Below are 17,764 nucleotides of genomic sequence, written 5' to 3' on the forward strand. Positions count from 1 at the left end.
TAGCGGCGTATGTTATGCCGCGGGCCGGCTCGTGTATATATAATTCTCTTCTGGGAGACGCTAGAAAACAAGCTGTAAACGCGCTCCCTACCACCCCCACCCCTACATGGTCTGGTGAGCTGTGGTTCACTCTAAATGTTTACAAACAGAGCCGGGTTTAGTGACGACTATTAGGGGCAGATAATTTAGTTTGAAACTATTTTAAACGTAGGGGGGGGGGGTAACTAAGTGGAGTTTACTTTAACGGAGGGTGAGGGGAGGAGGAGGGGGGGGGGGGTTATCGTCCTTAACGAGCTACTTATAGTGTTTTAAAGAAATATTTTCAGTGTCAGCGTTGGTACTGTCGAATTCACAAATTATGAATTATTGAAAATTAGAAACAACTAAATAGCGGCGTATGTTATGCCGCGGGCCGGCTCGTTCATTATAAACAAGAGACTTCTTCACCTTGCCTTCAGAACGTTGTTCTACATACATCAGAGCTCCGATCACACGTGTTGTCTCAGACTTCCATCTGAGATAACTCACTAATAACACACTACACACTAACACGGTAAACAGAGACTAAACATTCAAGGGACATAACTGTGATATACATAATACAAGGGACGTAACAATAACTAACAGGACATAACTTAACAATCTAGATTATTGCTTTTAAAAAAATAACTTTAGAATACTCTCAGGCGTATAATTGAAAATTTTATTTAATTTCCGCGTTACGGTGAATATGAACACTATTCCAGTTTTCCTCTAGTTTGTGTTATCCAAGGTACGTTAAGAGACGTATGCTCCAACACAAACTCCCCAAACATGAATACCTAGGCAGAACTTCCGTTTAGGTTTGGTCCATGAAGCTAAATAGTAGATAAAATATTTTTTACTAAATGTGTCGTTTTTTCTAGAAAAAAAATACAATAAATAAATAAAAAATAAAATAAAATAAAAACAACATCAACAAAAAAAATGTGGTAGATGGTAATGTACATTTTCTATCGATACGTTTATAGGGTTTCGAAGTGGAGTTCATCTGTTTTAGTGATATCGGATTATACAGATATAGTGTGTGGTCAGCACTACGCCCAGTTGCCTTTGTTTTCCCTAACGTGAATCAGGTGGTACCCATAACAGCTGGGTGGGCTCAGGGAAGTCCTACTCGCTCGAACCCAAGATTTCGATAGCTGGTTGCTAAAAGAAAACTCTCATATTTGAAAAGTATAACCTCACCATCCTTCATATTTCACCCTGGCTTCGTATCGTTCGAGAGATAAAAGCCCCTCATTAAACCCCACAAAACCTCTGAAATATATTACTCACTTTTTTATTTCTTATAAAATAATATCTTAAACAACACCCAAATGATGTGTTCGTGATAAGCGATACCTCGTAATCATGTAAAAACACTAATAGATAAGAGAGAAAAGCCCCCGAAGTTTCAATTAAATATTTAACATATCGTGTGTGGTGTTATTAAATTAAATGTAGTATAAAAACTTGATTGTCTGGTTTTTGACTTGCTTTACTAAAGGTTGGGCGTATTTGATGTTTATATAATTTTCGGTAACTAAACAAATAAAACAAAACAAAAACAATTTAGTTTTTTTTCCTCGCTAAAAATGTAGATAATCATAGCATAAGTAGGTCATGTGTTTTAAAAATTTAATTTTATTGCGTGGAAAATGCCACAAAGTTGTCTTTTTATGAAATTTTTTTGTTTTCATTATGCTCTACACGAGCGCATGTTCCTTAATTATTTTTAGCAAATAGATAATTAAACATAGAACATACAATATTGCGAAAATCAATAACATCAACATACTTTTGGATGTCGAAAAAAATGACAGAGGTAGGTCTATATCTGTATGTGTAGGTCTGTCTTAAGTAATACTTTGCGTCTTAGTTCATTAATTAAGATATGGCCAATTAAAAAACACTCACGATCAACGCTTTCGTTGTTGACTTTTGGATATCTGAAGATGTCCTGATCTGTAGGGTAACAAGGTAATGAGTTCCATTAGGCTTTCACGTATATAAATATATAACAGTACACGTATATAAATATATAACAGTACACGTATATAAATATATAACAGTACACGTATATAAATATATAACAGTACACGTATATAAATATATAACAGTTTAACAGTACACGTATATAAATATAAAACAGTGCACGCATACAGTCTTTCTTCCAGATTTTTTTCTCTGGGGGGGCATTTGAAATTTTCAGGGATGGGGGGGGGGGCGGTAGACTTTCTTCGGGGGGGGGGGGGGGGTGGTGGACACTGTTAAAAGTATATATTTTCTATATAAATTATATAAATTTCATTTCGTTCGGGGGGGGGGGGGGGCGGTAGAATTTTTTCGCCCCCCCCCCCCCGAAGAGATGCCTGGAAGAAATTCTGCACGGATAAAAATATATAATAGTAGACGTATATAAATATATAACAGTAGACGTATATAAATATATAACAGTAAACGTATATAAATATATAACAGTAGACGTATATAAATATATAACAGTAGACGTATATAAATATATAACAGTACACGTATATAAATATATAACAGTACACGTATATAAATATATAACAGTACACGTATATAAATATATAACAGTACACGTATCTAAATATATAACAGTACACGTATATAAATATACAACAGTAAAGGTTGAGAAAGTACGGAATCCGGCTATAGAAATGATTGGCAAATTTACAAAAAGAACCGCTAAATGTTTGGGAAAACATGTAGTTGAAAGTTTATTAGAACTTTCTCTTTTCAACTTCAGATGGTTGCTTTTTTTTTAAAACTGGAAATAAAGTACTAATTAAGGTTCACAGAAATCACTCCAAAACTGATACATGCCTAAATGTAGGATACAATACTTATATTTCATCTATCGAACTGAAATGATACTAAGTAATCGTTTTGTCACACAAACACAGACTCATAGATACATACTCACAGATACACACACATACAGACGACATTTAAAAGCTGGATTATTTGGAATGCAGAAAGTGCTAAAGGTCAATATTTGTAAAGAAACCGATTTCAAATTTCTGCCGGTTTACATTACTGCCTATTCTCCATATACAAGAAAGTAAACATTAAATTCCAGAAGTTATAACTATGGATCGGCGTGGTCGGATGGTAGAGCGTAAGCCTGTTCATCTGAAGGTCTCAAGTTCGGATCCCTAGAACCAGTCCGTAAGACGCCATTGATTCCACACTGATGGGTTCCCGACTCTCAAGAAAAGTAATAGGGTGCTGGCCTTGGTTCTAAACACACTATACTTTCATACTGAAACTGGTGAAAACGACTTCATAAAATCCACAGACCGAAAGGGTAACTTTACTATTTTTGTTTACCTCGTTATAACTTTAACCAATGAAAGAAAATGATAATAAATAGTGTGGATAAATAGTCCTGAAAACCAGAGGTTTAAATTTGAATATTGCCATAAAACATTTACATTGAAGTAAAACTTCCTTTCAAACCAGACCGTCTATGGGTCATGTGAAGTAGAGTTTATCTGTTTTTGTGACCTCGGTGTATGAAGAACTAGTGTGGTAGTGGTATGCATGGTGCCAAGACTGCCTTTACTTTCCCTAACGTAAGTTATCTACGTATCAGATCTCGATGGACTCAGTGATGTTCTACTGACTAGAATCGCGATTCGAACTCGAGCACTTCCGGGTTAGCAGTACAGTGGTTTCAGAGGCGTAGCGACCCTTCCCGGCGCCCGGGGACAAACTTTTCGATTTCCACCCCCCCCCCCCCTCAAGATTTTGATTTGCATCCCCCTCCAACTTTCAATTTGCACCCCCCTCAACACCTTTCAATTTATTTTTCCAACCCATTTTGGCGCCCCCTAAGGTAGGCGCCCGGGGACATATGTCCCCCCTTTTTCCCCCACCTCTCGCTACGCTACTGAGTGGTTTACAGCTAGACCACTCCGTTCAACTTTGCTTACTTAATTTATAACATTAATCATTGAAAGAAAATGATAGAAAATAGTGTAGACGAAATTCGAAAAAAAATATTTAAGAAACAAAAAAAACCAAATGTTTAATAGAATATGAGCTTAAAACTAATATTAACAATGATGATAAATATTTTCCATTTACCCATATTTTGTAGTGTGTCGTACACAGCGACAGCTGATGTTTTAATGGTAAAGATGACCTCATTCACTGCAATGTTCTTTAATTTATCTGTCGAGAAAGAACTAATTTTAACCAAACTTAAACCAAAAAATTTAATCTGAAGTCAATTCAAAACTAAATGAAGAAAAATATAAAATATTAAAGCATTTGTAATATTTAATAACATATAACAAGTTTGATCAATTTTGTATAACACGCCAACCGGCTCTTCCCACGGTCCCTTCATCCCTCCCCTCCCGCTCACCTCCCCCCCCCACGCCCCTCTTACCAAACCTTTGTTTGTGAGCAGATATTGCGTGGACTCCTCCCAGATGCTCATCGCTCTTTTCAACTGAACACTGTTCATTTCCTTCGATTCTGCCATTTATATAAACATTTTTAGTTAGATGCGAAATTTAGAGTAGCTAATTTAAAATAAACACAGATGCAGATTTTTTTTTTCTAATAACTGTTGCCTTATCAATTAAATAGGGCTGAAACTGTCAACAGAACGAATCAAAATGATTAGTTTAGAGGAAAAGATTCGACTTTTACCACGTTATCAATAAAATATGTCGAGATACTATTGGAAAATACATGCTAAATGTTTAAACCAATTATGCATTAAGCTAACTGATTACAACGTAGTTCATCACACTAAGTAAAAAAAACAAAACAAGCATCAGTCGTACGTGTACTTCTCCATTGAAGTGCTCTCGTTATGACGTCTTCAATCTCCTTCAATCGTTGTTCGTCACCTGTAAATTTAAAAACTTCACTTTCACATTTAACGAGATCTTAACAAAATTAGGATAAGTATGCTCTACTTTAAGCCTAAGGCAGAATAGTTTAACTTTTAGCTTTAAAAAATTTTAAGAAAACATTTTAAAAATTAATTGAATAAAATTTAAAATTAAAAACAAAAAATTAGGACGGGTATTGAATCGCAAATAAACATCAACAATATTTGCAATATGTGTGTACTAGTGTATTTATATTTGAAAAGACATTTTTACTCTATATAGAAACTAAATTTAACTATGATAGAGAACATATTGAAACATGTCTCTAATTAAATGCATGTAGGCTGAATCTCATTATTATATTAAAAAAAAAGCATTTTTGTCGTAGTTTACTGAATATCTATATTTTCTACAGTAAAAGCGATCTATGGTTACCTTTATCTACAAGTTGTTCCATTAGAATACCGCTCACACGAGCAATTTTCTTTGTACTTTCTAGGAGGTTCGCTTTCAAAATGCCTAGAAATATAAAAACCATAATTTCAAACTGAAGATAATATTAATCATACTGCGTTAGTCCAGCTCGGCTAGACGAAAATGAATCTCTTTAAAAAAATGCAGATAGAAAAGCTCATCAAAATATATACAACAAACTTTTAGATACAAACCGAAAAAATAATCCACAACGTCGTAACCAGCTTCAAGCCTAGACGTCGCGTATATGCTGTAAATCTTTTAATAGCCACGGGAATTAAATACTAAAGCTTGTAAGTCGAACAATGGCTACATATTATCTACAGAGATGTAGTAAAAGTAAAGTTCCCTGACGGTCTATGGGGCAAGTGAAGTAGAGTTCACTTGTTTCTGTAACCTCGGCAAAGATGTAGTACTGGACAGTAACCAATAGGTCTATTGGTCTTTACACCCCATACGTCACCTTATATTGCCTTTTATAAACCTTAGAAAATGCCACGGTAATTAAATGCTAAAAAATAATAAGAGAACAAATTTCTACCAGGCAACTATTCCGGCTGGGGGGGGGGGGGGTGTGCTCTCCCCCCTCGAAGAAAGTCGATCCCCCCCCCCCCCCCGAACGAAATTAACATAGACCTAGTACAGGGGTCGGCAACCTGCGGCTCGCGAGCCGCATGCGGCTCTTTTGATGTCAAGTTGCGGCTCTCCAGCTCCTTGTACAAATATTAATATTTATATTGTTTCATTTTCAAACCTCATAACAAAAATTATGCTGTAAAGAAACACAACTTTAAACAGAATAAAAACACTCATCAGAGAACAATGAGAATAGGTGGAGTAGAGAGTACACGGACAGCTGACAGCCGCTTGGGCACCAAACCCAGCCCCTCAGCCGTGCTGTGGCCAGCCCCGTGGCAACAATTCCATGCTTGCGTCCTACTGTTGAGCCGGGTACTGGACGGTGGGGTACGAGTTTACCCTGCGTTCAGTGGGGTGGAAGATAAGCCTGGTGAGAACCAAAGAACAGAAGTGACCGATACACGGTAATCACACCGATACCCAAGTCAGTTAGTCAGAGTTTGTCGTGTTGAGGGCTGCCTGGCTAGGAGCCTGAGCCGGTGGTGTCCGTAAATAAAAAAATAAGTCAAACTGCTTATAAAGTGGATTGGGATATAGACTTATAGTATTTTTAAAAGTTTAATTTCATTATTCTGGCGAAACAAGTGAATTTTTTTATAAATATTATTTCATATTTAAAGCTATTTATTTTAAATAGCAAATAAAAAGTATTTACCTAATCCTAAACAAATACCAAATATTGAAATAAAAATGTTAGTGGCTCTTTAAAAACTAGGAAATTTTGTAAATTGTAACTTTTGGCTCTTCCGTAGTAAAAGGTTGCCAACCCCTGACCCAGTACATTTCTAATAATTTAAAAAGAGCAATACGTATTAAATTAAATTGTATGCAATTAAATTCCTATTTAATGTATCTTAAATTTAAAGAACATACATGCATTACATTATTTTACCTGTGTTTAAATCTGTCATCAACGTCTCCATCATCACCACCAGCTGATCTAGTGTAACTGATGTGCCAGATACCAGAGCTGTTTCAGGGCTTGTAAACCTGACGGCATCTCTCCACTTAAATTCAAAGTTAAGATAAAGCTTTGTGTATCTAATCAGGGGCGTAGCGAGGGGGGCGGGGGGTGCGGACCGCACCGGGTGACACCATTTAGGGGGATGACACCAAGGCAAAAAATAGCAAAATATATAGAGAAAAACTCGTGGGGGGGGGGGGTGCAAATCGAAAATTTGAAAGTTTGAAAGGGTCTCTATGCCTCTGGGGGGTTGACACCATTAAGTGCCGCACCGGGTGACACCTGACCTCGCTATGCCACTGTATCTAATCACATTTTATTGAGTTGTTTTTCAACATTAAGCTTAGCATGGTATATTTAAAATGGTTTTCCGGTTAACATAGTACGTTTTCAATACTAGACTAAAATATCCACCATAATAGGGCTTGCAAGTCTCGTGTTCTCTGATTTAAAATTTGAAATCTCGTTAGCCAGGGAGAGATATGAATTTTCGAACTAAATTAATTGATTCCCAGTTTGCTTCAAGGTTCTATGATACTAAGAATACCCAAAATGCAAAATTTATAAACATTTTAAAGATAATAGAATTAAAGTAAGTAATTTCTTGTAGGGTTAGATTATTGTGTCTACGTTTAGGCAAACTCGTTATGGATTTGAAAAAAATATTAAAAAACTGTAAGCTTCTTTTTTTTCTTTAAACTAGTCTACATCTTGTAGTCTATCATTACACAACAAAGGCGGAAGAAATGTTTCTGTTTAAATTTTTTAACGATTTAGATATTGACTTTTTGTTTGAAAAATGCTAGCTGGCAAGTACGAAAACATGTTGGTGACCTACTAACAAGCCCTATTAAACAACCAAGACGGATTATGAAATCTACACATTCTGAATGTACTTCCACATCTATTTTCCATTATGAGGTATAAAATACTAGTGAATGTAACAAAAGTCTCCTGGAAACCGACAAAATATCACTAACACGACTTCGTTTTAAGTTGTATACAATCCACTATATATAATAAAGTATTCAAATAAAAGTGGAGGAGGGGGTTGGACGAATGTTAGAAAACCCGCTTCACTTTATTAAACAAATATTATATTGGGACCCACAAGGTAAAATGATAGCAAGAATGAAAATATGATTAACGTGTATACATTAGATACAAATAAAACAGTACCTCGCTGCCATGGTTTAAAAAGATGAGTTGAAGGAACACAAAAAGCCACAACATGATGAAATATAGACATTTAATGTCGGTAGAGAGTAACGTCCCCTTAGACTTGTTGTCCTATTCAGAGGTTCCCATATTGTGGTCTGTGGTACAACGACCAGATATTATTTATTATTAACTATTATTAATTTAATAACACCACACACGATGTTCTTTTTAATCAGAGACGTAGCAACATGTTCCGGCCCCAGGGCGAACTATCAACTTGCCCCCCCCCCCTCTTTCATTTGTATAGTAATTCACTTTTTGCATTGGCAGAAAAGCGCCACGACCCCCCCCCCCCTTTAAAAAAAGGACGGTTGCCATGTTTACCAGTCACTGTGTCTTAATGTGTTTTTAGCGCAATTTCCATTCTGGAGAATTGCGTTTATTAACCCGTCATTTCTGGATGTATGAATGAATGGATGGATGGATGGATGTGTGTCCGCAGGTTTAAGTCGTATCTCCTCCTCAACGAAGCAATATCGATGACTAGTTCCAAAAGCAGTTATGTTAAGCAAGTTACGAGGATGAACATAGGCCATAAAAATTCCGGGTTTCTTTCATGGATTTCCCGGAAAAGCCAAAAAACCTCGAAAAAAATGCAGTTTTGGCTCCATATCTCGGCAACCAGACCACTTAGCGACTTGAAACATTTACCAATTGATTCCTGCCATAATTTAAACCAATATTGCCGAAGAAAGTTTTCAAAAATATCCTTTCGTTCGGTCACAAAAAATTAATTAAGAATTTTTAAACTGAGCATCTTGTAGGTTTTTAAACGCAAAAGCTGAGGATCGAAAGGATTTTAATGAGCGGAGGTTCGAAAGGATTTTTAAAAATTTTCCCCTTTTTTTTCGACTGATACGGGAGGCTACTCTCCCCTTTTTTTCGACTGATACGGGAGGCTAGTTTCTATTTTGTTTTGAATTATTAAAACTACTTGTGTTGCATTATTTATTTGCTGAATATATGATTTATCTCGATTTAATTTACTTATTAATTCAAGCGTTATTTTTGTACCCTATTAATAAGCTGAGGTTCGAAAGGATTTTACCATAGCGAATGAGTGGAGGTTCGAAAGGATTTTTTTTAAAAATCTCGTTAATAAATATTTTTTTCTATTTTGTTTTGAATTTTTAAAACTACTTGTGTTGCATTATTTATTTGCTCAATATATGATTTATCTCGATTTAATTTACTTATTAAATCAAACGTTTTTTTTTGTACCTTATTAATAAGCTGAGGTTCGATATAAGGAAATTGCGCTAAAATTGTCACTAGACTTTTTAATTAACTTGTTTTTATGTTGGTGTCACACAATTGATGTAGAAAATAGTTAAATAAGCACATAAAAACAGAGCAACGGTATATTTACTTAAATTTAGCTATGTATAATATAGTAATGCAGCTTAAAATGATTTTTCAGAAATATTTTTCCATTCTGTTTGGCGCCTCCCTAGGGTAGGCACCCCGGGCAGTCACCGCACACGCCCACCTAGCTACGCCTTTTTAAAAACTGTATTATGTTTGTATCTAAAACATATGTAATTTCTGCACAAACATTCAACTACAGTACACGCGTCATTTTCTAGCGTATGTCGATTGACATACAAATTTGAGAACCGTTGATCTAATTAAATCTAGGTGTAGGTGTTACTTTTAACACTTCTTCGATTAGTCAATAATTAATTAGTTGCGTGATGGTGTTAGTACTGACGTATGTTGTCTTTCTTCTGTTTTAATGTTATTGTTATTAATTTTATGTTCCTACTTAATGGCATGTAGGCTGAATCTCATTATTATATGAAAATAAAATCATGTTTTTCGTAGTTTACTGACTATCTAAATTTTCTACAGTAACAAAGATCTATGGTTACCTTTATGAAAAACGTAAAATTGCGCACCTCAAACTAAATATTGAAATACTATGGTACACCATATATTTTACGACGAATGCGACCCAGACAAAATGGCGGTCGAATTATTAATAGTATGGATGCTATCTAATAATACGTTCCGTAATAGTCATGTTTAAAGCTTATAGGTAAACAGGTTAATTTTCATTTAAGCATTGCAATAAAAAGTATTAAAATATTTAAGATCTCTAGATTTTGAATTTAGATCTCAACGTATTTGTAGATCTATAGTTACATCAACCTACGTACGTAGTTGAATCTAGTAATCTAGATTCTAGATCTAGATCTTGATCTTGATCTAGATCTTTAGCAGATACTTTGATTATAGATATCTAAATTTTCTAAAAGAGGCATTTATGAAGGAGTATTTTCTTGTGTAACACAACAATAATTATACATTTGCGATTGTACATTTTCTTCTCATGTGTAGTGTACACTGTAGATTCTATATGGGTCGATGTTATATAGATCTATATTATTTTTTATACAAAATAACAACGTGGCGACTGCTTTATTACTTTGTAGTTTATTTACATTAAAGCTATCCTATTTATTGGAACTATTTATTACGCTTGTTTTATTATTTATGATTAGGGGCTATTAATTATCATTTATCACTTAATATTATCACTTACAATTATTTATTTTTATTTTTAAAATGTCTAATTACTTATTATTTCTTATTCTTATTTTTAATTAGTATTGTTATTATTAAGTAGCATTAATTACTGTATATTATTATTATTTATTATTATTATTTAAAAGAATCTTCTTAATTTAAAAAAAAAATATCGAGCCTTATCTGCCCGGGGATTCGAACTCGGGACATCGGTTTGGCTAGTTATCAATTAGGCCTATGTTCTAATTTCAGATGTCTCGAGTGGGACTTGTCTTAACTCTGCTCCTTGCTGTTACACTAGCTGAAGGTAAGACATGGATTTATAACTGGGAAATATCTTAAATGATTAGCTGTGGTCTGGTGGACAAGTGACCCACAAGATTAGCTGCGGCCTGGTGGTCAAGTGACCCACAAGATTAGCTGGGGGCTAGTGGTCAAGTGACCCACAAGATTAGCTGGGGTCTGTTGGTCAAGTGACCCACAAGATTAGCTGGGCCTGGTGGTCAAGTGACCCACAAGATTAGCTGGGCCCTGGTGGTCAAGTGACCCACAAGATTAGCTAGGGTCTGTTGGTCAAGTGACCCACAAGATTAGCTGGGCCCTGGTGGTCAAGTGACCCACAAGATTAGCTGGGCCTGGTGGTCTATTGACCCACAAGATTAGATGCGGCCTGGTGGTCAAGTGACCCACAAGATAAGCTGCGGCCTGGTGGTCAAGTGACCCACAAGATTAGCTGGGGCCTGGTGGTCAGGTGACCCACAAGATTAGCTGGGGCCCTGTAGTCAAGTGACAAACAAGATTAGCTGGGGCCCTGTAGTCAAGTGACCGACAAGATTAGCTGGGCCTGGAGGTCAAGTGACCCACAAGATTAGCTGGGCCCTAGTGGTCAAGTGACCCACAAGATTAGCTGGGGTCTGTTGGTCAAGTGACCCACAAGATTAGCTGGGCCTGGTGGTCAAGTGACCCACAAGATTAGCTGGGCCCTAGTGGTCAAGTGACCCACAAGATTAGCTGGGGCCTGTTGGTCAAGTGACCCACAAGATTAGCTGGGCCCTAGTGGTCAAGTGACCCACAAGATTAGCTGGGCCCTAGTGGTCAAGTGACCCACAAGATTAGCTGGGGCCTGTTGGTCAAGTGACCCACAAGATTAGCTGGGGCTGGTGGTCAAGTGACCCACAAGATTAGCTGGGCCTGGTGGTCAAGTGACGCCAGGGATTAGCTGGGCCCTGGTGGTCAAGTGACCCACAAGATTAGCAGGGCCTGGTGGTCAAGTGACCCACAAGATTAGCTAGGGTCTGTTGGTCAAGTGACCCACAAGATTAGCTGGGCCTGGTGGTCAAGTGACCCACAAGATTAGCTAGGGTCTGTTGGTCAAGTGACCCACAAGATTAGCTGGGCCTGGTGGTCAAGTGACTCACAAGATTAGCTGGGGTCTGTTGGTCAAGTGACCCACAAGATTAGCTGGGCCTGGTGGTCAAGTGACCCACAAGATTAGCTGGGGCCTGTTGGTCAAGTGACCCACAAGATTAGCTGGGCCTGGTGGTCAAGTGACCCACAAGATTAGCTGGACCCTAGTGGTCAAGTGACCCACAAGATTAGCTAGGACCCGGCGGTCAAAGTGTTACTCACAAGATTAGCTGGGGCCTGGTGGTCAAGATTCACCCCCGATATTAGCTGGGGGCTGGTGGTAAAAAGTGACCCCCGAGATTAGCTGGACCTACTGGACAAGAGTGATCCCCGAAATCGTAGTCTTAAAAAAACTCGGTTCGTATCATGTGGAATCGCGAGATTTGCTTCGATATGTTTTCACCCAGTCGCCTACCCGTCCACATCAGACTAATGTTGTGCTACCTTCCATCAACCGGTCTAAATTGTGGCACCCACCCCCACCCCTCCCCCCTAAAAATCAGCCTTATTTATTGTCCCCCTTCCCATGAGCCAAAATGTGTACACGTGCCTGTCAATCAACTTATCGAAAATTCACCCCCCCCCTCACCCCTTTAACCTTTTCAAAGCGATCGAGTTCGAGTGTCTTCTCGGCCAATGGTGCTTTTGAATGCCAGACGGAGACACCCTTCAATTAACTGATCTAATATTATGTTTCCCGTAGTCTAATGAGCTCCGTCAACATCTCCCCCCCCTCGATCAATTTATCTAAACTTACCCCCCCCCCCTCCATCCATCAGCCTACCTGAGCTCCTCCAACTACGTACTGGCATTCCCTCATCACGTGACAGCCGTCGTGTACATATCGTCCATCCAATCCACCAGCATCAGGTTAGTGGATTACTACAAGGATCCACCCTACGCGGAGAAATTCGACACATCATGGATCATCGACAAAGTCTACTTTGTAGAACATTTAAAGAGGTAATTTTAGAGAACATTTGCACTTAATGGGCCAATGAAAAATTCTATTTTTCAGAACATTTAAAGAGGTAATCCTAGAGAACTTTAAAACTTTAAAACAAAATAACCATCAGGAAATAACAATTAGTACTGTTGTTAAGTTGGCCAGTATGCCCTCGGTGGTTAGACTTTAATTCGCGTAATTAGCCAAACATCAATATGTCCTTTAATTTTTGTCGACTAAAGCTACAATTATAGAAGTTAACCACATTACTTTACTATAAATAATTCTATAATATATCTGGTTTGAGCTTGAATTACTCACTCTTATCAAATTTAAATTTAAAAAAAAAATCATCATTGTGTCTTTTCGCTCTGCCATTAACTCTAGTATTACACAAACCCAAACACATGTATCCACTAAAACGATCTACATTTGTACATAACCTACTCAGTGTTTCTTCCAGACTTTTTTCTCCGGGGGGGGGGGGGGCACTTGAAATTTTCGGGGGGGGGGGGGGGGGGCGGTAGACTTTCTTCGGGGGGGGGGGGGGGGGGGACACTGTTAAAAGTATATATTTTCTACATAAATTATACAAATTTCATTTCGTTCGGGAGGGGGGGGGGGGGTGGGGCGGTAAAAAATTTCTGGGGGTCTAAGCCCCCCCGAAGAGATGCCTGAAAGAAACTCTGAACCTACTCCTCTGATCTAAAACGCGTCCTAACTTTTCGATGCTCCCTTCATCAGACCGGATCTACCAATCTCCGCAACCATTCATATAACCGGTGACTCTGAGTTTCGCGTCATTGTAGAATTCTTACACGACTCCAATGCTGGAGATCGCATGACGGCTCTGCCTGTTTTATCGTTCGGCAGGAAGTATGTCGTTTGCTATGAAAAGTGAGTATAAGTTGTATGTTACAGCAATAATGATGGATGGTACGGACAGTGGCGTAGCGAGGTCGGGTGTCACCCGGTGCGGCTCTTAATGGTGTCACCCCCCCCCCCCCAGAGGCGTTGCGACCCTTCCCGGGGACAAACTTTCAAGTTTTCGATTTGCACCCCCCCTCAAACTTTCGATTTGCACCCCCCTCAAGTTTTTCTCTCTATATTTTGCTATTTTTTGCCTTGGTGTCACCCCCCTAAATGGTGTTACCCGGTGCGGTCCGCACCCCCCGCCCCCCCCCCCCCTCGCTACGCCCCTGGGTACGGAATGGGCAGGCGGTTGTGAATGTTATCATGAAAGTCTCGAGAATGTAAGAGTCCATCCACTTATCGTGGGTACCTGACTCACGTTAGGGAGGTAAAATCAGCGAGGTAAAAAATAAACAACATTTTCCATGTTTATTCCGTGTTCACCGAAACAGGTGAGCTTGATTTCACATGCTAATTGACCGCCTATTTTGAAATGGTATTCACCTTTTTTTGTTATAAAAAAATCAGCCACAACATTCTTTGATATAAGTACATTCATTATCGTAACTACCCTCTTTGGTGTTAAGTTATTAAAACACATTAAATCATTTTTAGCCATTTTATAAAATAAAACACCACTGGTTTTATCTGAATAAATGTACGTATTTTTGTTTTAAAGACAATCGACATGGATTTGTGGATACATGTATATTAATTATTGAAACCACAAATTTTAATATTAAATTATTACAAAATTTTAAATCATGTTTATAATTAAGTCATCTTATAAAAACATAAAAACACCATTGATTATCTAAATAAATCACTCGATCTTTGATAATCGGTTTCATATGTAGGTAGTAAGTATCCTCAATGTTTAAGTCAAGAATTTAGTTACTAAATCTAGATGCATTCGGTTTGTGAAAAACAAGCAACACTTTTTAAGAACGTAACTCAGTTTCTTGTTATGCAGAACACTATTCTTACAACAATATTCTTTAGTTTCAATATCCTGATCTACTGTTGTTATTGATGTATAGATGCTATTCGCATATAAGACGAAACTCACTGAACCATATAGAACAGTTTACATTTACCTGTACACTACAATCACTATTATTTCGTATGTAGGCTATTGTTACCCACACTTTAGCACTAACTGTAGTCCTATTCATATCTCTAACTTATTCCTAATTATGTCCAAGGTTATATCAACAAACAAACCCCTAACTATAACTATAATTCAAACTCTGACCGCTAAAAAGGTTTCAAAATCTTAACTACAATTATATACTAATCTTCCCCAAATAAAGTTAGACTCAACTGTGTGTTTATCTAATTTTATTTCCCAGAAAAAGGAGCTACCTGATGATTGTAACGAACAGTCCAGAGGCTAATGTCGAGTTAGCCTTGACAAATCTAGTCGGGAGTAACGCAAATAACATAATCCATCACACCATCAGTAGGTAAATACTATATGGTGTATATCACAGTCAAGAGCCACCCCACTACCCCCATCGAAAATATGCTTGAAAGGAACTCTGACTTAAAGACACAATGATAAAAACATTTACTTATTTCTGTTTTACTTCCCTAGCCTCTACATTTTTTGAGGACTTTGTAAAACATAAATAGTCGTTACCTTATCATGTTTTCAAGACATTATGTTAGGGCGAATGCTACGCATAAATTGTGAATACACATTAATTCACTCGTTCACTATTATACTCAGCCAATTATGTTTTAACATCACGTGGAGAGCGCTAATAATTTCCGATTGTAATTTGTAGATTACTGTCGAGTAATCATAATAATAAACTATTTAAAATACAATCCCAACTCTTTGAAGAACTTATGCATCATGTTACTCAGACCAAAGACATTTTAAAAAAATATTTTTAGTAATACAATATTTAATTTCCTATTTAAACAACCCGTGTTTTTATTTTACATTTTCTCAGATACCAGTCTTTTTTCTACGGCGATCAAAATTGTGACCAGTCAAGCACAGACACTGTGACTAAAAGTTTGTTATTTGTATCTGTCTGCTACTTTATCTGTATTATAGAATATATGTTTCAATTCTTGTCTCGCTAATCTGTTAATGAATTATTTTTTTTCTTGAGCCAGACGGCTTTTTGAAAAACATGCAATTTTTAGTTGCAATGAGTTTTTTTTCGTCCATATCAAGCCTATGTTAAAAATAAATGTTGAGTTAAATTTTAGTTTATTGTTGGGCTGTAGAGTGAGAAGGCAGATGAAGTAGAGTATATATATATGTGTGGCATTAGTGTATATTCCCAGCTAACTAGACCTAGAGCTAGGAAACTGTATAAGGTTTATTAGAAAAATTCATTTCTTTCCTAATTAGAATTATAAATAATTGTAAACATTATCAGCATATTTTCCCTTTTCGTGCCTAAGACACATGGGCAGCTGAAGCAGAGTTCACCTTCTTTCATAGAAAACTGCTTATGAAACGACAATGTAGTCATCACTCAACCTTGCTTGCCCTGTGTGATTCAGGTGCTAATCAGAGCTGGGTGGACTCAGGGACGTCCTAAAGTCAGCAATCCGAACCGAGATCCGAACTCGAGACTTTTGGACTACCAGTCAAACGAGTTAAATATGTATTTCACATTATTTTACGTTAAAACTAAAAGAGTTAATACCCCGCAGGTGTCACTATAACTAGCACAGAAACTATCGGTGTGATTGTGGCGTATTGCGGGTTTAGTGTGAAGAATAAAGAAATGTGGAGTGTAGGTAAGAATAGAATAATATTGTACGTTGTAGATATATACGGTAATTAATGGTATATGGAAATTGTGTATGTCTAAATTAACATAAAAAATGTGCCTATGACAGAGCGGTAAATATAACTTGATCTAGGACATTTTAATTAACTTTTTAAAAATTAATTAAAGTATCCAAATAAATGTGATGTCAGATTGCATTGTCATCGGGCCTTGCCTCACGTGCCAAGTTTGAAACGAATCAGTCTGTTAGAAGTGGTCAAAATTTCGCTCGCCCGTGCCGATCCCTGACGGATGAAGCAAGAGCAACTGACAAAATACAGAAGAAGCAAGCAAATTAAAAGCTTGTATAAATTTGTTTGCCGACACAAATATTTGTTTATATCTGTAGCAGAATGAGAACTCGACCCCCACAACATTTTTTTTAAACTAGAAAAGAAAATAATAAATTAATTTAAAATTGTTATAAAATTTAGAAAATTAAACGCATACCACCAGAGTTTATTCCAGGCATCTCTTCGGGCGGAGCGCCCCCCCCCCAAGAAAGTCTACCGCCCCCCCCCCCCCGAACGAAATAAATTGTATATAAAAAAACATACTTTTACCAGTGTCCGCCCCCTCCCCCCTCAAAAATGTTCCCCCCCCCCCCCGAAAATATCAAGTGCCCTCCCCCGGAGAAAAAAGTCTGGAAGAAACACTGCATATCACTGTTTAAAGAAAATGCCCAATAGAGCCCCCCCCCCTCTCTCACGAGAAAGGCGTTAGCCCTAGCTTCTTTAACATCTACGTAAATCAAGCACCGTTACTACCATTCCTTTTTTCATGTTTAGTACGATCGCACCCTTATATTTCAATATACACACTGGGATAAAAACAATGCCTTTCATATTTTTTCTCACAGAGATGCCATTTCCTGCCGAATCCTTCGGTAAAAAATTCATCAACATAGCCAGAGCTGGCACTGACCCGATCACGTACCTGGGTGAGCAAGATTTTATTCGTATCGTGTGCGTGGAGG

The 17,764-nt window shown here is 37.5% G+C and overlaps 1 protein-coding gene and 2 long non-coding RNA genes across 4 annotated transcripts; 2 read left to right on the forward strand and 1 right to left on the reverse strand.

The window, feature by feature from the left end:
• Positions 1-685: 685 nt before the first annotated feature.
• Positions 686-6,974, reverse strand: LOC131954323 (uncharacterized). Of its 2 annotated transcripts, none has more exons than XM_059317920.1 (7): positions 6,904-6,974; positions 5,334-5,417; positions 4,848-4,913; positions 4,450-4,533; positions 4,141-4,224; positions 1,939-1,989; positions 686-857 (listed from the first exon to the last, which is right to left on the reverse strand). In XM_059317920.1, the coding sequence occupies exons 1-7, from the start codon at positions 6,935-6,937 to the stop codon at positions 778-780; spliced, it is 483 nt and encodes a 160-aa protein (XP_059173903.1). In that variant the 5' UTR covers positions 6,938-6,974; the 3' UTR covers positions 686-777. The 2 variants fall into 2 exon arrangements, with proteins under 2 accessions (XP_059173903.1, XP_059173901.1); XM_059317918.1 differs by having other exon boundaries at positions 1,939-1,986; positions 4,138-4,224.
• A 3,169-nt stretch (positions 6,975-10,143) lies between these two features.
• On the forward strand, positions 10,144-13,089 carry LOC131954293 (uncharacterized). Its single transcript, XR_009388752.1, has 3 exons — positions 10,144-10,234; positions 10,978-11,032; positions 12,912-13,089. It is a non-coding gene; the product is annotated as an uncharacterized LOC131954293 (long non-coding RNA).
• A 2,287-nt stretch (positions 13,090-15,376) lies between these two features.
• On the forward strand, positions 15,377-16,756 carry LOC131954296 (uncharacterized). Its single transcript, XR_009388753.1, has 3 exons — positions 15,377-15,456; positions 15,952-16,016; positions 16,670-16,756. It is a non-coding gene; the product is annotated as an uncharacterized LOC131954296 (long non-coding RNA).
• Positions 16,757-17,764: the final 1,008 nt, after the last annotated feature.

The sequence above is a fragment of the Physella acuta genome, unplaced genomic scaffold (assembly GCF_028476545.2).
Source record: "Physella acuta isolate Inbredline_101_S28 unplaced genomic scaffold, ASM2847654v3 ptg000988l, whole genome shotgun sequence".
NCBI classification, from domain to species: domain Eukaryota; kingdom Metazoa; phylum Mollusca; class Gastropoda; family Physidae; genus Physella; species Physella acuta.